General features: G+C 37.6%; 4 protein-coding genes across 9 annotated transcripts; 3 read left to right on the forward strand and 1 right to left on the reverse strand.

Moving 5' to 3' along the window:
* The first annotated feature begins 3360 nt into the window (after positions 1-3360).
* LOC131329624 (pirin-like protein) lies at positions 3361-6781 on the forward strand. Its single transcript, XM_058362862.1, has 6 exons — positions 3361-3622; positions 3727-3776; positions 3869-3907; positions 4025-4053; positions 5085-5251; positions 6186-6781. The coding sequence occupies exons 1-6, from the start codon at positions 3522-3524 to the stop codon at positions 6664-6666; spliced, it is 867 nt and encodes a 288-aa protein (XP_058218845.1). The 5' UTR covers positions 3361-3521; the 3' UTR covers positions 6667-6781.
* A 3440-nt stretch (positions 6782-10221) lies between these two features.
* Positions 10222-15035, forward strand: LOC131329625 (beta-1,2-xylosyltransferase). Of its 5 annotated transcripts, XM_058362866.1 has the most exons (6): positions 10222-10348; positions 10385-10586; positions 10883-11228; positions 12134-12214; positions 12766-12915; positions 13711-15035. In XM_058362866.1, exons 1-6 carry the CDS (start codon positions 10222-10224, stop codon positions 14434-14436), a joined length of 1632 nt encoding a protein of 543 aa, XP_058218849.1. In that variant the 3' UTR covers positions 14437-15035. The 5 variants fall into 5 exon arrangements, with proteins under 5 accessions (XP_058218849.1, XP_058218846.1, XP_058218847.1 ...); XM_058362863.1 differs by having other exon boundaries at positions 10222-10586; XM_058362864.1 differs by having other exon boundaries at positions 10222-10586; positions 13714-15035.
* A 2126-nt stretch (positions 15036-17161) lies between these two features.
* LOC131329627 (probable cytokinin riboside 5'-monophosphate phosphoribohydrolase LOGL10) lies at positions 17162-19972 on the forward strand. Of its 2 annotated transcripts, XM_058362869.1 has the most exons (4): positions 17162-17576; positions 18574-18706; positions 18884-19064; positions 19558-19972. In XM_058362869.1, exons 1-4 carry the CDS (start codon positions 17373-17375, stop codon positions 19934-19936), a joined length of 897 nt encoding a protein of 298 aa, XP_058218852.1. In that variant the 5' UTR covers positions 17162-17372; the 3' UTR covers positions 19937-19972. The 2 variants fall into 2 exon arrangements, with proteins under 2 accessions (XP_058218852.1, XP_058218853.1); XM_058362870.1 differs by lacking the exon at positions 18574-18706 and having other exon boundaries at positions 17167-17576; positions 18880-19064.
* Positions 19973-20081: 109 nt separating this feature from the next.
* On the reverse strand, positions 20082-21751 carry LOC131329628 (uncharacterized). Its single transcript, XM_058362872.1, has 3 exons — positions 21356-21751; positions 21187-21262; positions 20082-21098 (listed from the first exon to the last, which is right to left on the reverse strand). Exons 1-3 carry the CDS (start codon positions 21395-21397, stop codon positions 20626-20628), a joined length of 591 nt encoding a protein of 196 aa, XP_058218855.1. The 5' UTR covers positions 21398-21751; the 3' UTR covers positions 20082-20625.
* Positions 21752-23098: the final 1347 nt, after the last annotated feature.

Raw genomic sequence — 23098 nt, forward strand, 5'->3', positions numbered from 1 at the left:
CTCCCTAAATTCTTGGACTGTTTTTTTTTTACTGAAATTTTTGTTTAGTTTTTCATTGTAATTTTTGGAATTAATCATTCTTCTCGATAAAAGAAATCAGATAAGTAAAACAATATGGACCGAAATTAAAAATACTTCATATAAGACAATGAGGATACCAAAAATACCAGTTATTCTGTCTTTTTTCGTCATTAGGTAACTTATTTTGAAATTCTCTCATATATTTTTTGAGACAGATGCTGAATCCAGAAAAATATAACAACGTGAATCTAACAGAAGAAAAACAAGAACGAAAAAATAACAAAAATTTAAACTCAAGAACAGAGGGCCTTAAAAAGACTTCGTCATCATTCGTTAACTCGTAGATCATCAAAAGGATGGGTGGGGGGGGGGGGCGTACGTGGACCACGTTGTTTCGTATCGAAAGAGGTTTCGAAAAGTCCAACACAAAGGAAAGGACCGTGTTTCCCCACCTCATTTGCATTTGCTGCTCCTGATTTTAAATCAACGGCTACCAATGCGTCATGCTTTTGTCTTTGTGTCGTCATTAGACTCAATACTGCCAGCCTAGAAGCAAAAAGAGATCCCTCATCGAACCCCAGGCAGGAGCCAGGAAGGAAGGACCAATGTTTCCCCACCTCTCATCTTCCATAGTTCCATGTCCTTATCAAAAAATAAATAAATCTTCCATGTCCCACCCCCACCCCCACCCCCAGCACCATTCTTCATTTTTTAATACAGTAGTCATTTGATTTGATGCTTTCAATTCTCTTCTCTTTTTTAAGGAGTAATTTTGTAAATTAAGAACAAGGCTTGTCCACTGCACCGTGCAGTTAGCCGTTTGTGGGTTCACTTTTATGATTGGAATTGTTTATATTATGGAACTTATTTTATAATTACTAACTACAACAAAAAGTCATGTGATTCGGGTGCTAATTAATAATATCTATGAGTACATTTATTTTCTCTAGCTATAAAATGGATTTGATCCAATGTGGGCAAAACCATTTTTGAAAGGAATGCACTTCGATTCGCATTAATTAGTCTATGCTTAATATGGTTTATGCTCTTGACAAGCTATACAATATAGACGCTTTCAATCTTGAAAGTGAACCCGACATGGGTTTACAATCGGCCAACTGCATGATGCAGTCCAATAAAGGGACTACGGACAAGCTTTGTCCTTTTGAAAAAAATAAATATTATAGACATAAACTACTCGGTGAGGTGTGAGTCTGACAATTTCTTTCATTTAGGTCTTTCAAAGTAGAGGAATATTTGCCTAAAAGTTCTTGTTAACCAATATTTTGGTAGCCTAATTTTAAGTTGCCAGGATGCCGCTACTAGTGCAGAACAAAAGAACAAAACTTGTTTCATACGGGTTGGACTGCAATTGAACAAGCCGGACACCAAATTGTTCGAGTTTGTATTAAGAACTTAACGACATTCAATAATATGTTTAAGCTTAATTTATTTTCGAGACGAACTTATTTCGAACAAGCTTTTAAATCAAGTCAATTACGAGTAACTTAAATTCTTAAACATCATAAGCTGAATGAGCTGTTATAACTTGTTTATGCTCGATTTCAAGGTTCAACGAACATAAAAAAATGTTCAACGTTTATTTATTTATTTATTCAACAAATTAATCTAAAATGAAATTTTAACAAATAAATAAATACGAACCCAAACTCGGGTAGTTTATCAGTACTCCTGGTTATAGGGTGATCAAGGATGGGATCAGAGGGGGTTTAGTGGCGGCGACCGCCACGACAAGAATTTTAGAAAATGTAATTATTATATGTAAAAAAAAATTATGCCCAACTTATATAGTCTCGCCACCACTAAATTTTTTTAGTATGCATTTCGCTACTGCTAGAGTAAAATCCTAATTCCGTCCTTGAGGGTGATGGATATGGTACTGGTTGAATCGGGGCATCATTTCTTTCTCTCTTTTTCTTTTTTGTACTTGGAATTAAAGGTTTTTCTTTCACGTAAAAGGAAAGTGGTGAAATTTTTCTTGACCAATGAGGTGACAGCTTTTTAGTGGAGGAATTGTTCGGGGACCAGGGGTCAAATTAAAGACTCGAAAAGTTGAAGTGGGAGGGACGTGGAAGAAGAGTTTGGAATACCTCCAAAAAAAAAAATACAGCATTTTACCTTGAAATCGAAAGGGTAAGTAAACCAGTCATCATGCTTTGATCGTTATCATAACCCGATGTCAATGTTAGCTTGCGGACACCTCAACTAATTTCAGAATCCTAAAGTTAATGATCGGTCAAATCCTTCAGTGACCTCAAGGTTTGAAATGTTTAACCTCTATAAGATTCGAACATACAACCTTATAGAGAACAAACACTTACTCCCTCTGTTCCAAATTAATAGTCTGGTTCGGTCTTCAAGACAACTTTTAAAATGTTAATATCTTTCAATCTATAATGTTTTTAAAAATTTTAAATTTTTTGTATAATATAATTAATTGAGATCTATCATATGAGATCCATGTTGCACATAAAATTTATTATAGATTAAAAGATATTAACAATCTAAAAAATGCGTTGGAGATCGAAATTGACTATTAATTTGGAACGGAGGGAGTATTATTTACTTTGTCATGCGAACTTGACGAAACTACTTGGGTAGATTGTCTACTTTGATCTTTTTCACGAGAGATAGATATATTTTGATGACACGAGATTTTCATTCGGTATATATAGCCTAAGAATAATTCAGAGCCTCTCATGCGGCCATTTCACACACTTAAGCGTAGGAGTGAGGTGAATTGGGAAATTGTTTTGGTATCGCTAATTTACTCTACATTTTGGAGATGACTAAATGATTAGTTTTAATTCTAATGCAAAGATTAATGTATGATGAAGTTAATTTAATTTTAATTTAATATGAATGGTTGGTTTGGTGGTCAAGACTTGTAATAAATTGGTTTGCTTCCTTAAGGTATCATATTCGAGAATGGGCTATTAACTGGTTTGAGGCCAGTTGGGACTTGGTCGCTTAGTAATAATCGAAATTTGCATAAATTGACCCGAACACATGAGTTATAACAAAAAATTTATCGCAATTTTGTAGTAATTGAGAACTCATGTCAGAACCGATGGTTCATAGTCGTCGCGTGACTTTTGACGTTACGAAAGGAGTATGATCCAACGGCTAAGATACAACGACCCCAACAGGCCTCATGCTGACGCCATGCTGCCGTTCCGATCATATGTTCCAGATTATTATAATATATACATCGAATCCCCTTGATCTCAAGGAAACTCCCCCACGTGGGCCCCTCCCATGGCCGCCACCAATGTCCCCTTTGACCCTCCAAATTTGATATACACGACATCACAAACACATACACGAATTAACGAACTCTCTCTCTCTTGTCTTTCTCTCTATAAATACAGATTGAATTCTTGCTTTTTCTTCTCACATCTTCCAATCGCCACACAGAGTAATACGTAGTACAGAGTTATTCAAACCAGAGAGAGAGAGAGAGAGAGAGAGAGAGAGAGATGACGGGTGTTGTAAAAGAACTTCGATTGGTGGTGAGAAAGTTTCTGGCTAGGCCTCAACATGAAGGGGATGGAGCCATTGTCAGAAGAAGCATAGGAAGGTAATTAGAAAGGATCAAAGATTGAACTTTTATTTTGTTTTTCCAGTCAAAATTTTAAGTTCTTTGGCTGAATGGGTTTTTGGATCTTTTGAATTTCCCTTCAGGTTTGAACTGAAATACTTTGATCCTTTTCTCCTGCTGGACGAATTCTCAGGTGGGTGTCTCTCTGTTTTCCCCTGTTTCCTTTAAATTTCAATCATCATTCATTAATCTTTCGAACTTTCTTTTGGGTTAATAAAAATGCAGTTTCTGCACCTTCTGGGTTTCCTGATCATCCACACAGAGGTTTGATTTTCGTCCATTGTAATTTTCTCCTTTTGGAGGAAAAGATTCCTCTGCTTACTTGGAGATACGTATTGACATTTGGGTTGGATTTTGATTGCTCTGTTTTTTGTGTAACAGGGTTCGAGACAGTCACCTACATGCTTCAGGTATGTACATCGGAGTAATTGCTAATTTTACCAATCGAGTTTATCATTTTTTTTTTTAAAAATTATATATATCAAAAAAATAGGACAAAAGGGCCCCATTTTTTGCTTGTTTTTTTCCCTTTTTCAGCTTATTACTCATCACAAGACAAAATTAAAGATTCTTTCAATTTTTATTTTTTTTGTATTTCGGAAATTCAAAGATTCTTTGAATTGACTTGTTATAAGGGTTGGAAATTAGCCAGGTTGATGTGATAGTGCAACTTAAAGGAAACCCCCATTCATTTTTCAAAAAGTGTAAAAACAATCCGATCACATATCTCTCACATACGTGTGAGATTCATTTCATAGTTAAATATGTGGAGTCGACAAATATGTGTTAAATGTGTGATAGATGAGTGGTCGGTAGGGATGTGCGTAACATTTCTGTTCATTTTTCGATTTTCCTATAACAAAGAAACAGATTAGTGGGATTAATTTATGCTGGGGCCGGCCCAATTTTTGTAGTATAACATATCTTTGGAGTAAGAGGTTTATATGGAGTATTTGAATAGTTATGATATAAGTACGGATTCGCCCGTCTCCAAATAATGAATAAAGTCAAGATCATAATAGTTTTTATGTCTATCTTTTTAATCTAAAAAAAGTATCTCCTCCTCTATGAAAAGAAAGAACGTAACATTGAATGATAATGCATTTTTGTTGATAAAGATTACTTATTGTCACTTTCGTCCCTCCCACGTGTAAATTTCCAGCTCTACCACTGTTTTGTCTATAGCTAGCAACAGACTCGATTGTTGACGTTGTATACAGAGTGCACAAGATTTCTACTTATATCATGATTGAGAGATATACTTAAGACAGTAGTACCCTCACTTTTAATCCGAATATGTTATATTTTAGATTACCATTGTTTTAGTGTATGCACCCAAAGTACATAGACTTGTCATTTAGAAGTTTTGTGGATGAGATAAATTATGTCTATGGCATTCTTTTCACCCAAACTTGAAAGAGTATATTCTACATGTAAACAGGGTGCTGTAACGCATGAAGACTTTGAGGGACATAAGGGGACCATAGGAGCTGGTGATTTGCAATGGATGACTGCTGGAAGAGGGATTGTTCACTCTGAAATGCCTGCAGCCCAAGGAATTCAAAAGGGCTTGCAGTTGTGGATCAACCTCTCCTCCCAACATAAAATGTAAGTCTAATTGGATAAATCGACTACACTATTAGCCAATTATTTTCTCAAGAAGTGGCAGTTCTTCGGATACATTGGGCGTTGGGATAGGGTCCCAAAATTAGTCGAAGTGCGCATAAACTGGTCTCGACATTGTAAAAAAAAAAAAGTCATTAGACATGTTTGAATGCTTTGTTCATGAAATCATGTCTGTATCTTATAATTTATCAAAGCACATGGCAACAAAAGGTTTTTCCAAATGGGGTTGGAGAAAAACCTAGGAGTAGTACATAATTTTTTATCATATCAGAGTCAAATGGCTTCTTTAATAAGCAATTATCCTGTGTGACTGTCATGATTTATTAGTATGATTGATTTTCCAAAAGTGCTTACAGCTCACATCAAATGTGCTTCCACCCCAAATCATCCCAACCACTTTCATATCGTCGCAATATCATCCCAACCACTTTAGTTTGTCAATCTAAAGCGATTCACATTTAGGGTTGTTAAGCGGAAAAAACTACTCGAGTTTGAATTCGTGTTCGTTCATTGCAAGCTTGTTAAGATTGGTTCGTTACAAAAATAAATCAAGTTTGAACATTTTTTTAAAACTCGTTAAGGTTCCAAACTAGGCTCGAACAAACTGCTACTTGGCATGTTCGTCTTACCATGTATAAAAAATTCAAACTACTTGAGATCGGTCCGTGTTTAGCCTGATTAAAGCTCGTCTAACATCAGATCATCTCATAAAGAAGTTGAGCGCTCATCTCATAAAGAAGCTGAGCCCAAATATATTTTTTTTGAAACTCATCGTGTTTTCAAACCAAAGTTGATGATCAACCACCTGCCCGACTCGTTTTGCTCGTTTAGCAGCCCCACGGGTACATATCCCACTCCATACAATACAATTTATTAATCACAGGATGTTTTCATCTTATTTTACCCCCAATCACAGGATTGAGCCAAGGTATCAAGAAATAGCAAGCAAGGACATTGCAGAAGCCTCAAAAGATGGGATCAAGGTCAGAGTAATAGCCGGAGAGGCCCTAGGAACCAAGTCACCAATCTACACAAGGACACCCACAATGTACCTGGACTTCACCCTCAAGCCAGGGTCCCACCTGGAGCAACCAATACCCATTTCATGGAATGCATTTGTGTATGTCTTGGAAGGGGAGGGCATTTTCGGAAATTCAAGGTCTCTCCCTGTGGCAGCCCACAATCTCCTCCTCTTGGGTGGTGGAGATGGGCTTGAGGTCTGGAACAAGTCCAGCAAGGCCCTCAGGTTTGTTCTGGTTGGGGGTGAGCCGTTGGGCGAACCGGTGGTGCAAGTTGGGCCTTTTGTGATGAACAGCCAAGAGGAAATTGACCAGACAGTTGAGGATTATGAGAATTGTATCAATGGGTTTGAGAAAGCCAGGAATTGGAGATCTTGAGGCCCAGGTCTTGACTGCTGGCTTTCTGCTGTTGTTTTTTTTGTTGTTGTTTTGGTTAATAGATTTGATTTCAGCTTAAGTTTGTACTAATAAAAGTGGGCAAAGTGTATTTCTAACACATTGTTTTATTCCAATTGGTATGAAAAAAAAAAAGAGGGGAAAATTGTGCAGTGGATAAGACTCAATCAGAAACCTTTATGTTTTTTTCTTTAGGCTATCTCGGGTGTCCATGTGATTCGGCTCTTTTCGCACAAAGGGCGAATATATGTGTGTCAGGATTTGTCGCGTCCAACGTGAAGGATTGAATGTCATTTTCTGACTTCTTGACTGACAACGAAAGTGTTGTGATCTTAAGGGCAAGATCACAAGAGGTTCGTGGTTTGCCACAACAAAGTGTACTTACGTATTTTCTAACCGTGTAGGAAAGAAAGAACAAACGTAAAATAAAAGAACAAATTTTATTATTATCGGAATAACAAAGTTGTTGGTGTGAAAAGATAAAAGTCCGAATTACTTGATGAAGTAAATGGATTGGATTTGACTGGAAAGTTAAAGATAAGCAATTGCTGGAAGTTTGTGTTTGTTTGAAGCGCTGGACTTTGATAGTGTTGGAACCTTTTTTTTTTGTCTTGAATTTTCATATTTATAGGCATGGTCCATGCGATTTTGGCCTTACTTGAATTTCCCGACTTCATGAGGAGTTGCCAAGTGTCCCATTAGCTTCCAATTTCCGTCAAAAGTGACGGTTTTAGGAAGTTACACGAGTTGCCCATGTAATTTTCCTTGGATGAAGGTTACCAATAGTAATGGGCCATCCCTCCTTATTTGGAAAAAATGACGGCTAATGACGTGTTTTGATAATTAATATCTGCTAAGGATATTTTCAGTATTAACAAATGTTCTCAGTATGTTATTAGCGGGTATTAATTATCAAAAACATCATGGATCATCATTTTCCTCCTTATTTTATCTTATCGAACATAAAAGATAACGGTCCATTTGATTATTTGACTTAATCAAATGGCCAATCAAAACATATTCTCCGCGAGCCCACTTTTCTTTTCAAATGGGGTTCTTCTTGAATATTAATTAATTAACCACCATGGTCATGGGCCTTTCAAATTATTTGTTTAATAACAAAGCCCAAAAAAGCTTTAAGCCCATAACTGAATCAAATCAAATCAAATCAAAATTAATCGGGCCCAATCAAACATTGCCTTGGCCCATTAATTTTAACTTAATACATCTCTGTTTTCGGTCCAATTTAATTAAATGCCCTTTCAGCGTTGGTCTAGGACTTGGTACCAAAAATGAGTAAAGACCATGTCAGCTCACGTGCACATCGACTAATTTTTGAGGGACTAATTCTCGTCACTCACTAGCAAGTATGCTATTTAAAGTTAGAGCAAACTTTATTATGGACTACCCCATAAGAGTTGATAACACCTAAGAAATTTTAAACCTTAGATATTAGGAGGCAGGCAAACCCATAATATCTCAGACTGACTTGGACCACGAGATCAACTCTTATGAATTAGGATTAACTGAACTTAATTTTGGGTAAGAAGACTCTTGTTCGCGTAGCCAACGTACTAGTTTTGTGCCTTTGCCTTTTTTTCCCGAATGTTCGGATTGGGATTGATTCTTTGATTGTGATGTGTGAGTGATCCAACAGCTACAAATGAAATGGCCAAAAAAGTCTAAAAGGTTTTGTGTTGGGGTTTTGTTAGTATGTGCTAATGTGCTCCAAGGGCAAATACTAGTGATCATTAACTAGAACAACTAACCCCACTTGTATTGAAAATTGTAGAAGTAGAACCCAAGTAGTTTAATGTACTGGCCGGCAACTATAGTATAGAGTCGGAGAAGAACTTATATTCGTATTGGTGAAAAGTCTAGAGCGAAACATAAAAATAAAAATATTTATTCCATCCGTTCCATTTTCTTTGGTTTTTTTTCAATATTTGTGTCGTTTTTAAAACTTTTATATCTATAATATTTTTCATAATTTTGAAAACTTTGTATTATAGATTTAATCGAGAATTATCAAATAAGATCCATTTTGTATGTTTTTTAAAATTTATATTGAAAAATATAAGAAATTAAAAACGACATCAATTTTGAAAAAGTCTAAAACAAATGGAACGGAGGGAGTAACTTTCTTTTTCCTTTAAAAAAATAGCTCTTGGTGGTCTAAAAGTTCCATAGGACGAAAACGAAAGAAGCTTCAGAGCACCAACCTTGTCGATGAGGATTCCTTTCTTTAAAGGAAATACTTATACACTTTATTCTTTTTAAAAAGAAAGTGTTAACTACTGTGGAGAATCTTATTACAAAAAAAAAAAAAAAAAAACTTCTATGGGGAAGCTCGTCATTAGTGGAATTAAATTCGCAATTATTAATCGCTAACCGTGGCCGACTCAGAATTTGTACTTAGTGGGAGCTCAAATCCCATGAAATTTTACACTAATAACAAAAAAATACTCCATAGTCTATAATACTAATATTGCTACTTACTAGTTCTAAAAAAACACGAGATCATGTACATACACATAAATAACATTAATTTAGGGGGGTTTTTTCACCCACATATAAAAAATTTATCAACTCTTTTTCCATTCAAAAGACTTGCAGGGGCGATCCTATAGAATTTTTTGAAATTAACTTGAAAATATAATATAGTTAGTAAGATTACAGGGAGGTGTGTGGGGACACGGATCCCGCTTGCACCTCCTACACACGCCCTACATGTGCTTCGATATCGTCCTGCATTATCAAAGCTCGTTGGTGTTCATTTTGTTATGGGTTTTTGCCGAGGTTTTTTTTTTTAATTTCTTACTGCAATAGGTGCTCACAGTAAATACTAAATTGTAACTTTATTGTTATTAATGAATCTCTTACACTTTAAAAAAAATATAGTAATAGTTAAATCAACAAATTGGGAATGCAATAAGTGGTGTTGTTGTACTTTGGGAGCAATGGAATCTATCCTAGATCTACATCTATTCATAAAATAAAACTCATAATTAATTAGGTTACTTTAGGCCATATAACTTTAATTTGGATCCATTATTATTATTAATAAAACTCATAAGCTGTTACAAGAACCTTGTAGATTTTTTATTTCTTTCATCTAGATAAATGAATAATTAAATTAAATCAACTCAAATTTTTTTTAAAAAAAGAAAAAATTCTAGTTAGGATAGCAAATTTAGGTCCCGTTGCATCAAAATTTTTAATTTTATAATTATTTATTTTCTATTTTACGAGACATGTCATTTTTTTATAATTTTAATTAGCCGAACCGGCCTGCAACAATCTACGTGTCCTTTTAATCAGGCAGTTCTACTCATCCGGATCAAGCAAAAATATTGACTACAGTACTTTTATTAGTAGCGATCGAACAGAAAAACGCAGAATGACCAACTGTTTCAGTCGGAGTCGTCGTCATATTCTGCCGACAATACCTGAACCAAGAGAGCTCTCTCTTAGAATCCTTGAAGTGTGTGTGTGTGTGTGTGAGGGAGAGAGAGAGAGAGAGAGAGAACCTGAAATATGACGAAGAGGAACGTGAAGATCCTACTCTCTCTCTTCGCCTTCAACTCCTTCTGCCTCTACCTCTACTTCACCTACCACCCCGACGCCCACACACCTCCTCCACCAACCAACCACCGCCACACCTCCCAAACCCAAATCCAAACCCAAACACAAACCCAAACCCTAACCCAAACCCAAACCCACCGCCACCACCACCAACAAAACCCCCTCACCAAGCCCTGGCCCATACTCCCCTCCTACCTCCCCTGGTCCCTTAACCCTAACCCTCCCTTCAGATCCTGCGAGGCCTACTTCGGCAACGGCTTCTCTCAACCCCTCCACCTCCTCAAACCCCCCTCCCTCAACCCCGCCGGCTGGTTCAGGTCCTCTTCTCTCATTTTAATGCTATTACTCATAAATCTCTTCAAAATGAGCGAGATTTTTCGTGCCTCAACCTGATTAATTTGCTTTGGGGGCCGGTTCATATAGAGCAAAGCTTCGGCTTTAATTTCCTTTGGGGGCCGGTTCATATAGAGCAAAGCTCCGGCTTTAATTATGGGGTATAGTTAGTCGAGATGCCTATAAGCTAGCTCGGATATCTAAATTATAAAAAGAAAAAAGAAAAAATCCGTTGTGATTTTCTTTTTGGGGTTGCTTATTGTTGTGATTTTTGTGACAGGTGCTATTACAGCGAGACGCTGCGGAGCTCGGTGTGTGAGGGAGGGAGGATCCGGATGCATCCGGAGAGGATTAGGATGTCGAGGGGAGGAGAGAGGTTGGAGGAGGTGATGGGGAGGGGAGAGGATGAGGAGTTGCCGGAGTTTGATTTCGGGGCTTTCGAAATCGAGGTTGTGGATGATGATAGTGATAGTAATGGATTGAGTGGTGGCGGTGGTGATCGGAAGCTCGTGGATTCGGAGTTTCTTAATCGGTATTTACAACGCGGCGGGATTTCAAAGCACACGATGCGTTCTTTGGTTGATTCGATTCAGTTAGTTGGCGCTAAAGACTTCCAATGCTCTGAGGTTAGCTTAGTCTTTTTATCAATACTAGGAGTTAGGAACTTGTACGCGCAGGTGGCGACTTGGCGCTTTCGTTCAGGTTTCGTACGACCTAGGTTTCCCAATTGCGTTAAATGGTGAAAATTTGAAGGTCCTAAATAGTGCAAATTTGATTGGTTTTAAGATAGGTTTTATTGAGTTAAATGAAGATATTTGAATTTGCTATAGTAGGAAGGCTTGTATCCTAATTTGGGAAGTTAGTAGTGTGATTTGGGCAATCTAATTATGAAGCCACTGAATTAGTTGTCACTTAATGTGTTTGATTAAGTAAAGTTTCTATTTTTAAAGCATGCTTCGTTGTTTTCTTCTACAATAATGAGTGGAAAGTGCTAGTTAGGATTTGTCTTTGTTTTGCTTAAGTGAATTTTTGAACTCCAGGTATTGTTGATGTCATGATGAGTTGGCACTTGGCATTAATTGAATTGTGTCCTGTAATCTGCCACCTGAAGTGCACTAGAATTCATGCATATTGATGAGCTGCTTATTAAAGACATTTGATTTGCGTCACATTGTATGGTGATGGAGCTAAGCTACTAAACTAATCAGTTGGAATAAATGACATTAATGCTGAAAGATGAATCTTGTTATTCTGTACGGTAAGTTCTTTGAAGGAGGGCAAAAAGGAGATTCCAAAGCTCTTTCAAGTTCACCTCCAGAGTGTCACTGCCTTCAATTGCTAATGAATTAGGTTTCGTGTTGGATTTACATCAGTTCAGTTGTCTAGTTTGTATCTGCCACCTTGACATTGTTTAGTACCTGAAATTTGGAGCTTTTAGTGTTGTTCTCGGTTAGTAATGGTTGAAATGCAATTGCTTTTGATGTTAATGCATTTCAAATCTCGTCCTTGCTTTATGGATGAGCATGAGAAGACTTTTGACAGTGCTAATGAACAAGTAGAGTGTGACCCCAAGCTTAGCAAGGCCTATGGCACGGTTGATGCCAAAGGAGAGGTATTGAATGCAGTTTGTGTGCCATGTGGTTTGGTGCTTATCGGGTGTTACACTGTGCACTGTGACTGCGAAAAGGAGGCATCAACTACTTTGATTTGGAGCATGATGCACATGCACGAAACCTTTCAGATTTTTCGTTATAGCAATTGATAGAAGTAGGAATTAGTAGGGTCTCATCACGACATCTGGAAAATCTAAATCTATAATGAGAGAAATGTAATGGAGGATGGGAAAATTTGTAGGGTCAAATACGTTGTATAGTGTTTATATGATCCTTTCTTGGGAGCTGTAATTAGGGAAAATACTCCACCTATGCCACCATTAAAAGTTGGTAAGCATGGTTGAAAAAGGATATTTCGAATCATTGAATTATTATGGTCTTTCCTTTTCATAGAACACATGCTGCCACTTAAATATTTATGAAAGTTTTGCTTGTTTATACTGTCATAGAAACATTGATTTGTCATTCTCGTGATATGCATCCTATTTTTATCAGTAGCATCTCTTTTGTTATCTCATCGTATCTCTGACATAGAAGTATGTTGCTGCAGTGGGTTGAGGAGCCGACACTTCTTGTCACACGCTTTGAGTATGCAAATGTTTTCCACACAGTTACAGACTGGTTCAGTGCATATGTGGCCTCTAGGGTTACTGGCTTGCCTTATCGACCTAATTTGGTTTTTGTTGATGGTCATTGTGTGGTACGTGTGCCCAAAATGATATCACCTGTATTAGTTCTTTGATATGATTTCAAACTGCAGATTATTGGTCATCTAGTACTGCTTTCTTCAGCAAGTAATGGCAATAATCATAGAGTTAGGGAATTGAATAATATAATAACTCAGATATATGAAACTGATGAGCCATCAGTGTGGTCCGAGTATCCTGAAAATCCGGCTATTCAAACGTGACTTATATCTGTGGCACTCAACTGAACAAACCTTTAAGGTTGGCTACATGGATAAATTTTTCTGTTTTTCTCCATTTAAGGCCGTATGTTTGGTTTAATAAGTCAATCAAAAAACCAATCTCAGTGGATAAGGCATAAAAAGGAAACAATAAACAATAAACATGACCTGGATTCCAAGACCTTAAAAGGCACTGCAGTCTTTACAGTCAGATATTCGAGAAATGAGATGAAAACCATAGAAATAGCATACACACATGGAGGGCTTCCCGTTGCCTTCCTCAACTGTGACTCAAGATTTTTCTCGTTTGGTCGCTATGCTCTCCCTTGAGTGCTTGCAGTCTTTTTCTGTATTATCTTATTCCTTTTCTTTGGTTCCTTATTCCTGTCGGAATTCTTATCGATTTCAGACATTGACACATTTTTCACATCAATGTAGCCCGTGATGAGATAACTATTTTTGTTTACATGATTGAATGAAGTTAAATAATGTGCCAAATGCTGCTTGATACTATTAGGACTTAAATATTGTCACTGTCTGCTTCAATGAATCTGCATCCTCATCTCTCTTTCTTTGCCAAAATTTTAGCAGGCACCTTTGGAAGAAACATGGAGGGCATTGTTTTCAAACCTAAGATATGCCAAAAACTTTACTGGTCCGGTCTGTTTTCGCCATGCTATTCTCGCACCTTTGGGATATGAAACAGCTCTATTTAAGGGGCTAACTGAAGACATAGACTGTCACGGAGCTTCAGCGCATGATTTGTGGCAAAAACCTGATGATCGGAAAACTGCACGATTACACGAGTTTGGAGAGATGATTAGGGCAGCTTTTGGATTTCCAGTAGACAAACATCGTACCTCAAAGCCAGTTTCAGGTCACAATGTACTCTTCGTTCGACGCGAGGATTATTTGGCTCATCCACGACACGGTGGAAAAGTCCAATCAAGGCTTAGCAACGAACAAGAAGTGTTTGATGCTTTGAAGAGCTGGGTGTCAGATCATTCAGAATGCAAAATAAACCTAATCAACGGATTGTTTGCACATATGCCGATGAAAGAGCAAGTACGAGCAATTCAAGATGCTTCAGTGATCATTGGTGCTCATGGGGCAGGTCTCACTCACATAGTTTCTGCAACTCCAAAAACAGTAATTCTAGAGATCATTAGTAGTGAATATAGGCGTCCACATTTTGCTTTAATTGCCAAGTGGAAAGGGTTGGAGTATCATTCTATTTATTTGGCTGGATCGTATGCCAAACCTGCAGAGGTTATCAAAAAGCTCAGCAGCATTTTAAAAGGTCTTGATTGCTGATATTGTATATTGCAAGACTGAAGGAGTTCTACTCGTAGTTGCTTGAAAGTAAGTGTAACGGATATGACAGGACGTCCTCTGCACACTTAGAATCTGCCACTGAGCCTGTGGATTCGTGGTAAGTTTTCTCGCTTCAACACAGGTTTTAGGTTTTTTTGTGCTGCTTCCATTTTACACGAGAGAAATGAAGATGGGAAACATAGGTTCTCTTAAAAGGACTTTGACTTGTGAACGATTTTGGAGGTGCTGCTGATATTGATTTGTTATGGTATAGAGAAATTGGTTACAAATAATTGACGGGCCTACCGAATGAGCTGTTCTACTGAGGTGTCAAGGAAAGATGATCACAACAGGAGAGGTTGATAGTTTTTGAGATGGTTGAGAGTGTGTTTCTTCGCATTCCAATTGTCAATTTCAATCTTTTCTCGATTGTATTTTGTGAGGGAGAGAGCCCAGGAGTTCCAATTCTTTTCGGTTACAGGAATGTAGTGTTGTACCATAAGCTTAGTTGTTCAATAGCCGGTTTTCTTTTTCATTGAGGGGTGTTTTTTACGGGCAGTTGACTTGCCCATCACTATTTGCACATCAATATTCCCATCCGTACGTATAAGCTGCTGGGTGATAACTCATCTTGTCAAACACGTTGGAATCCATCAAGAATCGCTGTGAATGAGTGGCTTGGGTGCGACGTAATGGAGCAAAACGCCCTAGCAAGCAGAAATCTCATCGATTATTGTGGCAAGATGGAGAAGAAGAGTACACGGTCCGAAGTGGAAAAATCCATGCTTGCTCATGCTATATGATTTGGCCCAGATAAAAGAAAACTCTAGTAACAAGGTTGCAGCCAGGATTTCCTGACATTGAAGATTGAACTGATAGGGACAATATATAAGCTACTGAGTTGAAGAAAATATGAGATGAAATGGAGCTATTATCTCCGTCAGCAGATTTGACGGAGTCGGACAAAATCTGGTCACAAATCTATGACAAATCAAGTTTTTAAGTACTCTGCTCGAAGTTTGAGCTTAGGTTCAAGCGGCGAGGCTCTTGGGCCTGCGTCAGATGGGCTGGCTCCCATATCGAGAGTTTGGGTTTGTGTGTTTGTGTTTAAAGGGTTCACTCTACCTCTCCCTAGTCAGCAATTGTCTAGGTGAGTTTGGTAGGTGAAATTATCCTCTTGTCCTCCCTCAAAAAAGCTAGGTTCAAGCTCGTATGCCGGTATTTGCTCTTCTAAAACTCGTTTTTTTCATCGGATATTAAAAATTCAAAAATTCGCTCGAGATCAGTGACCCGGCGAAACTTACACGGGCTACATAGCATTCTAGCAGACGAGATAAAATGCTCATATCCACGAGCAAGCCTTGAAATCCACAAGAAAAAGAAGAGAGAAAAACTCTGAGTTTTTTTATAATTAAATAAAGATTGAATATGACCGTAGGTTTACACCCCTATTTTATTCTAGCAAGAGTCGTAATAACAAGGAAATTACTTAAAAGGTGAGGCCAACCAAAACATTACTTGAAACAAAAATGTTACTTGTATAACCGTTGTGTAGGTTATGTGCATAATTCTAACCGTCCAGATGTAAAAGGAAGTGGAAATCAAATCTTACCAAAAATAAATTAAGATGTCCAAAACAGGTAGCACTAATAAAGATCTAATAATCTTATTCCTAACTAAAAGTTGTTACTAAAATTAACGTCTCCATAAATGAAAATCCTTAATATCTTATCCTACATCAATAAGTTAATCATATACACAAACTATGCTTGAATATTTTTTTGAAACTCATTAAACTTTCGAATCAAGCTCGAATAAACTATAACTATTTAGCTCATTCGACTTATGATTTTTTAAAAATTCAAACTATTCGATATTGGCTCTCCTAATCAAACTTAAACATACTTGTTTGTAATTCTCGTCAAGATTAATTTTGAACTAAGCTTCAACAATTTATTATTCAACTCGTTTACTAGCCTTTATCCATCTATGGCTGGAAAGTGGTGTGGAACTTGGTTTGGGCCAACCAGAGCCACCCCCACCTCCTAACTTTGTCGACATTGCGAATAAAGTGTGAAGGCTTCTTTTTAGATTATTTTGGAAGCTATTCCACCTTAGAATTGACAGGTTTCCTTTGCTTTCAATAAAGTTGTTATTCTTGACATAACACTCGTGTGCGGTATTAAAGGTATTGGATGATGCAAATCAGTGCCCAATAGGCAATAGAGTGGTAGCTAAGTGGTACATCGTGTGCTCCCATGCATTTAACTTTTGCCGAGAAAAAAAAATGCAAATTGGTGCAAAAATCTGCAAAATATTTCACCATCGAAAGAATTAAGTTAAACTTGTGTAGAGGTCGGATACTATTAAACTATAAGTCGCCAAATCTGATTTATATGGTGTTAGATTAGGAAATTATTCATGCAATAAAGGTCACACGTAATTTTGATTTCGTTAATCAATACGAGTTTATTTCTTTCCATCTTGTGTTCTATTACCATAGTTTAATCCTCTAAACAAGAATCATGGTACTATTAAATAAATGGATTTTCGAAACGAATATTCCGTTTTCATAGGATTTGGATTTCTTGAGTCCCACACAAGACTTGGGCTAAAAGCCCAAAATTCCTCGAACCTACGAAAACTGGGCCTGGACCAATAAGGCCCATAAACATCATGTTAAACGTTTACCCCGGAAGTTTCGTTAAATTTCTTTCCATGCCCTTCTGCTCATTTGGGAATTTCATTTCTGGCAAATGGAAGCACTGAGATAAGCAATTGGAAATTTGGAACCCTATTCCATGGAATCTGATTAACACTTGGGTATGACTCTGAGCTCATAATTACAGCTCAGAACAAATACCCATCTTAGATCAGAGACCAAATTCTTGGAAAAGATCAGTCCCCTCTGGTTCAGCTAGCTAGAGGATCTGGTAATGGGGTTTCCAGTTGCTGCTACATTTGGTCCTCGAATTTTCTTCAGAAATTGCTGTGAAAAGTCTGTAAATTTTCCATCTTTTGATCATAAAGAGGGACATAAGGGGAATTTCAAGCTCTCAAAGTTTAAGCCTCGTCCAAGTAGGATTTCAGCTTGTAAACCTGAAGTTTTCCGGTTTGAGGAGAGAACAAGCCCAAATGCGGTAATACCCATCCTTTGATTCTTTCCAAGATTTTAGTATCTTTTAATGGTTGTTTTAAGTTGATGGGTTTATAGCTATATGTCTAACATGTTAGATGTAGGGGATCTCCAAGTGCATTAGACAAACAAAGCTGGAACTATCATTTCATGTACGGGATGTTATGGAATCAAATTTGAGTAGTACTTTTTCTACTTTTGGATGCATTCAGAATGTGGAATTTCCATGGAGGTGTAGGGATGAGATTCTATTTAAAAAATGTAATCGTGAATACTCTTCTGTCTTGGATTCTATGGAATGAATTTCGGATTTCGTCTCTCTATTTGTACCATTGAAACATAGGTTGAGGGTATGATATGAGTCAGAGTCGAGTAGCAGGATTAGTTAAATCCAGCTTACTTAAAGCTTAAAGCCGGAGCCAGAAGCATCCCATCCCTTGCTTAGTTGCTTCAAAACAATCAGATCATGGGAAGTATTTTTACCACACAGGTAGCAATCGTCAGAGGAAGCTGAATGAAATGCGCACAGAATCCCAAACTAAAAAGTAGTAAGCAGCTCTTTTAAGCTTCACCAGACAGGTGTAGAGTGATAATTTTGTACATAGTTCTGCAGTGAAGGCTTCTAGTCAAACGGCACTTGGTCTTGTCCAACTGGATACGTAAGAGAAACATCGCACACACGAACAAGAGTATTTCACAAGCTTAGAAGAGTTCATATTCCACATCCTGATTGCTGATGCCTGATGAGGAATTCTGATCTCAGGCATAGCCGTAAAATCGTTTTCTTTCAACAGTGTTCTTTTAGCATAAAAGCAGTCCCGTATTATCATCAATAGAGTCCTAAGAAATGATTGCTTGATTTTGCCGATGCATGTGCCATCCTGGTGCTACTTTATCCACTTTATTAGCCAACTGTTGCCTTTGTTTTTATGCAATGTGCTCTACTATTCAAAGAAGTCTGCAAAAAAACTCTTCACTAAAATGATCTACTTGAACTTAAGGTCAAAAAAGAGATAGAACGGTGCTATGAGCTCATTCACAGGCTGGGAAGGGGAGTCGTGTATTTGGGTTCTTCAAGGATGGGACCAAGTCATCCACATTACTTGCAAACCCTAGAATTGGGAAAAGAGGCAAGTCATCACTACATGACAACTCCTGAATTAATTTCAAGTCCCACATCTGTATATATGTTTTTTGCTGTAAATGCACATAGGTGTGGAACTGAAAGTGTATGGCACAAAATACGCCGTGGAATTCAAATTTGTTCTGCTAAAAGATCATATGAGCCTACTTCTTATTGTTTGCAGATAGCAAATCTTTTGAATTGTACTTCATGGTCAGGGGCTGGTCCAGGTCTCATGGATGCTGCTACTAAAGGTGCTTTGCAGGCAGGAAAGCCAGTTGGTGGATTTAAGATAGGTAAAGAAGCTAACGAATGGACAGCTACGAATTTCCATCCATACCTTCCTTCAGAAACCTATCTTACGTGCAGGTAAACTCAACTCTGGAACCTCACTGCGGCACTTCTATATTTTGTTTGGATCATGAACTTGTGGATGGATTTACCAAGTGAAATAAAGAGTATGGGAATCAAATGACTAAATAAAGTTAGCTTTTGCATCTCATTGTCTTCTTGTATTTTCTTCCACGCTTCTTTTCCCTTCATTGTTTTGGTTTATATTGTGATATTTTGGTTCTCTCTCTGTGTATGTGAATACTAGTGAGAGATAGAGAGATAAGAAGATGGAATGCCATTTCCGAAGCAACAATGTGAAGATCTTGTGCATCAGCAATCATAAAGTAGCATTAATAGGGATATGGATGATGGAATCTCTTTTTTCGGGGAATTTTTCAGAAATTAAAGGAATCCTGGGAAGGGAAGACTTTTGTACTGACTACAGATCAACTACGATTCCACGAATAATTGACCCAAACACACACTTTAGCTTCCCTGTTGAGTCAATTAAAACTCGAATGAAATGCAGGTTTTTTACTGCAAGGAAGCACGGGTTAGTGGATGCTGCAGTTAGACTTGATAGCTCAGACAAGACTGCTGTAATAGCTCTTCCCGGTGGCGTTGGCACTCTGGATGAGGTGTTTGAGATTCTAGCCCTAATTCAACTGGAAAGAATTGGATCAGCGTTTCCAGTTCCCTTCCTATTAATGAACTATGACTCTTTCTATTCGAAGCTACTGGAGTTTCTTGATGTTTGCGAGGAATGGGGAACTGTTGCCAAGGGAGAGGTTTCATTGCTATGGAAAGTATGTGACGATAACTCCCAGGCTTTGGCCTACTTGGAAGAATTCTATGATCTTTCTTCTGAAAAATCTACGCATGGTGATAGATCACAAAGTTCACATTGAACAGTTTCTTGATATGTTGTCATGTTGGTGATAACAGTTTCTTGATATATACTTTTGACTCTTTAGAGCAGAAAATGTTGGGGATGGTTGTTCTTCCTCCAACTGCGCGGCGATCAATACGACATGTTAATGTAACTTGTTCGGTTTGAATTTGACGAACTCCCCCTTTTATTAGCTTGGAATGTTCAGCAAGTTTATTTCGAACTGAAATTTATGAAATCATTAAGTAAAAGCGTAGGGTATCACCAAATAGTGGTCTAGACAGTTTCATTTTTCTTTACCAGAACCGTTAACTGTTTCAATGGGAATCTTGAAATTCCAATAGAAATAAACAGGCCCAACAACGAGGAAGAACTGCATATACATGCTTGCATATCTATCAATCTTGTACAAGTACAAAAACATGCAGGAAAGGCGATAGGATTGTATGGTAAATAATAAGATAGAAACTATATTCATAAACCCGAAATTAGTCCATTAGACAAAACCCAATTCTGGGTTGATTTCATAGGTTATAATCACAAACCGCTCCTACGCTTTATATTCAACATGAGTTCGGATTTCAAACCCTCGATCTGTCGTAAAAAAACTGGACAGGGAAGGGAAATCTCTGACTAATATCAGGAAACTTGAACAAAGGTTGCTGATCATTCATTCTGCAACGCAAGAGGCATGCTTCTGCATCCATCTCACATCACACTGCAGCATTGTTTATGAGCCACTCCACCACTTATGGTTGGATTTTCTGCCGCCTGCGACTTTTGATCCACCGGAACTTCATCACCACCGGGAACAGTTCCTTTTCCATCAGCTGCATCCGGTGGCGCCTCCAAGGCGTGAACAGGATATTTCGGCCAAGGATAGTCCCCGTATCCCCCGTTGCCATACAAATGCCAATCATTATTAACATAGTACGGGTTGCAACCATAATAACCACCATCATATCCATAGTAGCCATTGAAATTTGTACCTTCTTTCTGTTGAGGCTTTTCTGGTTTGGGCTCAGGCAAATATAAATTGCTATGGCACTCTCCAAACTGCCACAGGCATATGTTTAACTTCTTCCCTGCTTTTGATGCTAGCATTTTCAGGAGCTGGTTCGGATCGACAGTACCCGATACCTCTATTTTTCCATCTTCGACCATTTTGAAATTACGTACCCCTACCACCAAAAAAAAAAAACTTGTCGATATAACGAAAAATATGCAAAAATTAGCATGCACACAATAAATCGAATAAGTGGCACTTACCGCGAATATTACTCAACGCTAGAGAGACAACTTTTTGCCATCCTGCCGCCTTGACGTCCACTCTCAGAATACAAGTCTGCAGATTAATTTACAGGGGAAAAACAAGATTAATATTACAAGCACCATTCACAACAGTAATGGAAGGGGGGGAAAAGCAAAGAAAAATAACCATGAAAGCGTAGTTTTCTTCTGCATGGAGAGGGCCAGCCATCGATGAAAACTCTTTGATGGAGACGAATGCAGTATGAAGGATTATTGTTAGTTGAAAGGGTTATGGATAGTTAGTTTGTGTTGGGAGGGAAAAAAATCTGCTGAGGGGATCGGGTATTTATTGAATAAATGATGAACTAATTGGGGTAATGACTCATTAGGAAACTTTAAAGTAAAAAAAAATCTGTAAAAAATCCAGGAAAATAAAATTGCATAAATTATAGGATTATGGCCTTGGGATTATCTTAGGCTTCCTTAATATTCTCAGATTCTCTTGCTTAATATGTGAGAGGATGAAATCATATTGTCTTCTATTTTGCTTATGTAAAGCAAATCTTTCTATAAGGCTTTTAGCCATGTTTAGATTTTGGATTTGTTGAGAAAAAAACTGGAACAAGAGTTTTGCTGTTGGGTCGGTTAGGAAAATAACAAGGAAATGGAAGGAAAAAAAAAACCGGTTTTCTAGTTTGGCTACCATAAGTAGGATAGGATTTAAAATAAGGATCATATATATTGGGATGGTGTTGTGCACACCGTGTTGTGCACATCTGGACCTCCGTCTCGGCAATCAATGGTCTGGATCGCCAAAACGGATGGACGGTTGAAATTACGCACAACACTGGGCAATCAGGACCATTGATTTTCGAGACGGACGATTCGGATGTGCACAGCATGGTATAGGATGGGAATTTCTTGTAAAAATTGAATAAAAAGTCTACTGATTAAAAATATTATTCTAAAATCTTTGTATTGGAGTTTACTTATAGATTATAATAAAAAGATACTTAAAAAGTCGTTTTCACCCGCGCATCACAAAAGTGGAGGGGTGTGGACGAACCCTCTCCCTGGATAAAAGACCATATTACCTTGTTTTTTTTGAATGTTGTACCACTTTGTGGTTAAGAAAAAAACGTACTTTTGTGTGTAATTTTTTAGATTTTTTTTTTACGCCAATTGAACAACTAATTTAGATCTTTAAATTGGTGAAAAAAAGTCAAAACAATTTTGAAACTGCTCCATTTTTTACTTGACAAATGAATCATCAACCTCTAAAAGAGAGCAAACAATTTGGGATAGACGACAAAAGAAGTAGTAATATTCATAGGTCCATTTCATAACAATTGGACACTTACAAGCTCTGGAACATAGAAAATTCTGAAGCTCAATTTGAGTGGAAGAAATCTCAAGAAGAAATGAAAATGTGATGTAATATCCTTCATTATTCATGTGTGAGGAAATACCATGTGATTCTTGGTAAGGAAATTTCTATTTCTGTCCAAGATTACAGTATCCAAACATAGCTTTAGACCATGTGACAATTCTAACCCGTTTAGCTTTCCGATTAGGGGTGCATGTGGTCCACATCGGTTCAATTTCGTAGAAATCCAAGGAGTGAATCGTTTCATTATTCACGGTTTCAAGAAAATTGAAATTCGTGTTCGAACCAAAAGTCCTATCGATTGACCCGAAACAACCCGTAAGTCTTGGTTCGGTTCACACTTAATCCACGGTTCCAAAATGTCAACGTCACAAACACAATAAGATAAAAAGGAAGAAAATTTGGAATTTTTGTCCAATTATCACAGTTGTACAAATCTTTTTGTCAAAAATATCCTTTCTTATAGTAGGTAACCTTCTGTATGAAAATTCTGATCACGTTTTTCAAACTTTTGAATCCATGTCTGGACTATTAATCCATGGA

Source organism: Rhododendron vialii, chromosome 6a, assembly GCF_030253575.1.
Source record: "Rhododendron vialii isolate Sample 1 chromosome 6a, ASM3025357v1".
Classification (NCBI taxonomy): domain Eukaryota; kingdom Viridiplantae; phylum Streptophyta; class Magnoliopsida; order Ericales; family Ericaceae; genus Rhododendron; species Rhododendron vialii.

Excerpts from the sequence above, each read along its gene's own strand:
- LOC131329627 (XM_058362869.1), top strand. The coding sequence starts at position 17,373 with ATGGGGTTTCCAGTTGCTGCTACATTTGGTCCTCGAATTTTCTTCAGA. Across the intron at positions 17,577-18,573 it reads AGAGAACAAGCCCAAATGCG|GTCAAAAAAGAGATAGAACG; the intron begins GTAATACCCATC and ends CTTGAACTTAAG. Across the intron at positions 19,065-19,557 it reads GAAACCTATCTTACGTGCAG|GTTTTTTACTGCAAGGAAGC; the intron begins GTAAACTCAACT and ends AATGAAATGCAG.
- LOC131329628 (XM_058362872.1), bottom strand. The coding sequence starts at position 21,397 with ATGGCTGGCCCTCTCCATGCAGAAGAAAACTACGCTTTCATG. Across the intron at positions 21,263-21,355 it reads AAGAAAACTACGCTTTCATG|ACTTGTATTCTGAGAGTGGA; the intron begins GTTATTTTTCTT and ends ATTAATCTGCAG. Across the intron at positions 21,099-21,186 it reads AGCGTTGAGTAATATTCGCG|GGGTACGTAATTTCAAAATG; the intron begins GTAAGTGCCACT and ends TTTTGGTGGTAG.
- LOC131329625 (XM_058362863.1), top strand. The coding sequence starts at position 10,222 with ATGACGAAGAGGAACGTGAAGATCCTACTCTCTCTCTTCGCCTTCAAC. Across the intron at positions 10,587-10,882 it reads AACCCCGCCGGCTGGTTCAG|GTGCTATTACAGCGAGACGC; the intron begins GTCCTCTTCTCT and ends TTTTTGTGACAG. Across the intron at positions 12,215-12,765 it reads CGGTTGATGCCAAAGGAGAG|TGGGTTGAGGAGCCGACACT; the intron begins GTATTGAATGCA and ends ATGTTGCTGCAG.
- LOC131329624 (XM_058362862.1), top strand. The coding sequence starts at position 3,522 with ATGACGGGTGTTGTAAAAGAACTTCGATTGGTGGTGAGAAAGTTTCTG. Across the intron at positions 3,623-3,726 it reads GTCAGAAGAAGCATAGGAAG|GTTTGAACTGAAATACTTTG; the intron begins GTAATTAGAAAG and ends ATTTCCCTTCAG. Across the intron at positions 4,054-5,084 it reads CAGTCACCTACATGCTTCAG|GGTGCTGTAACGCATGAAGA; the intron begins GTATGTACATCG and ends ACATGTAAACAG.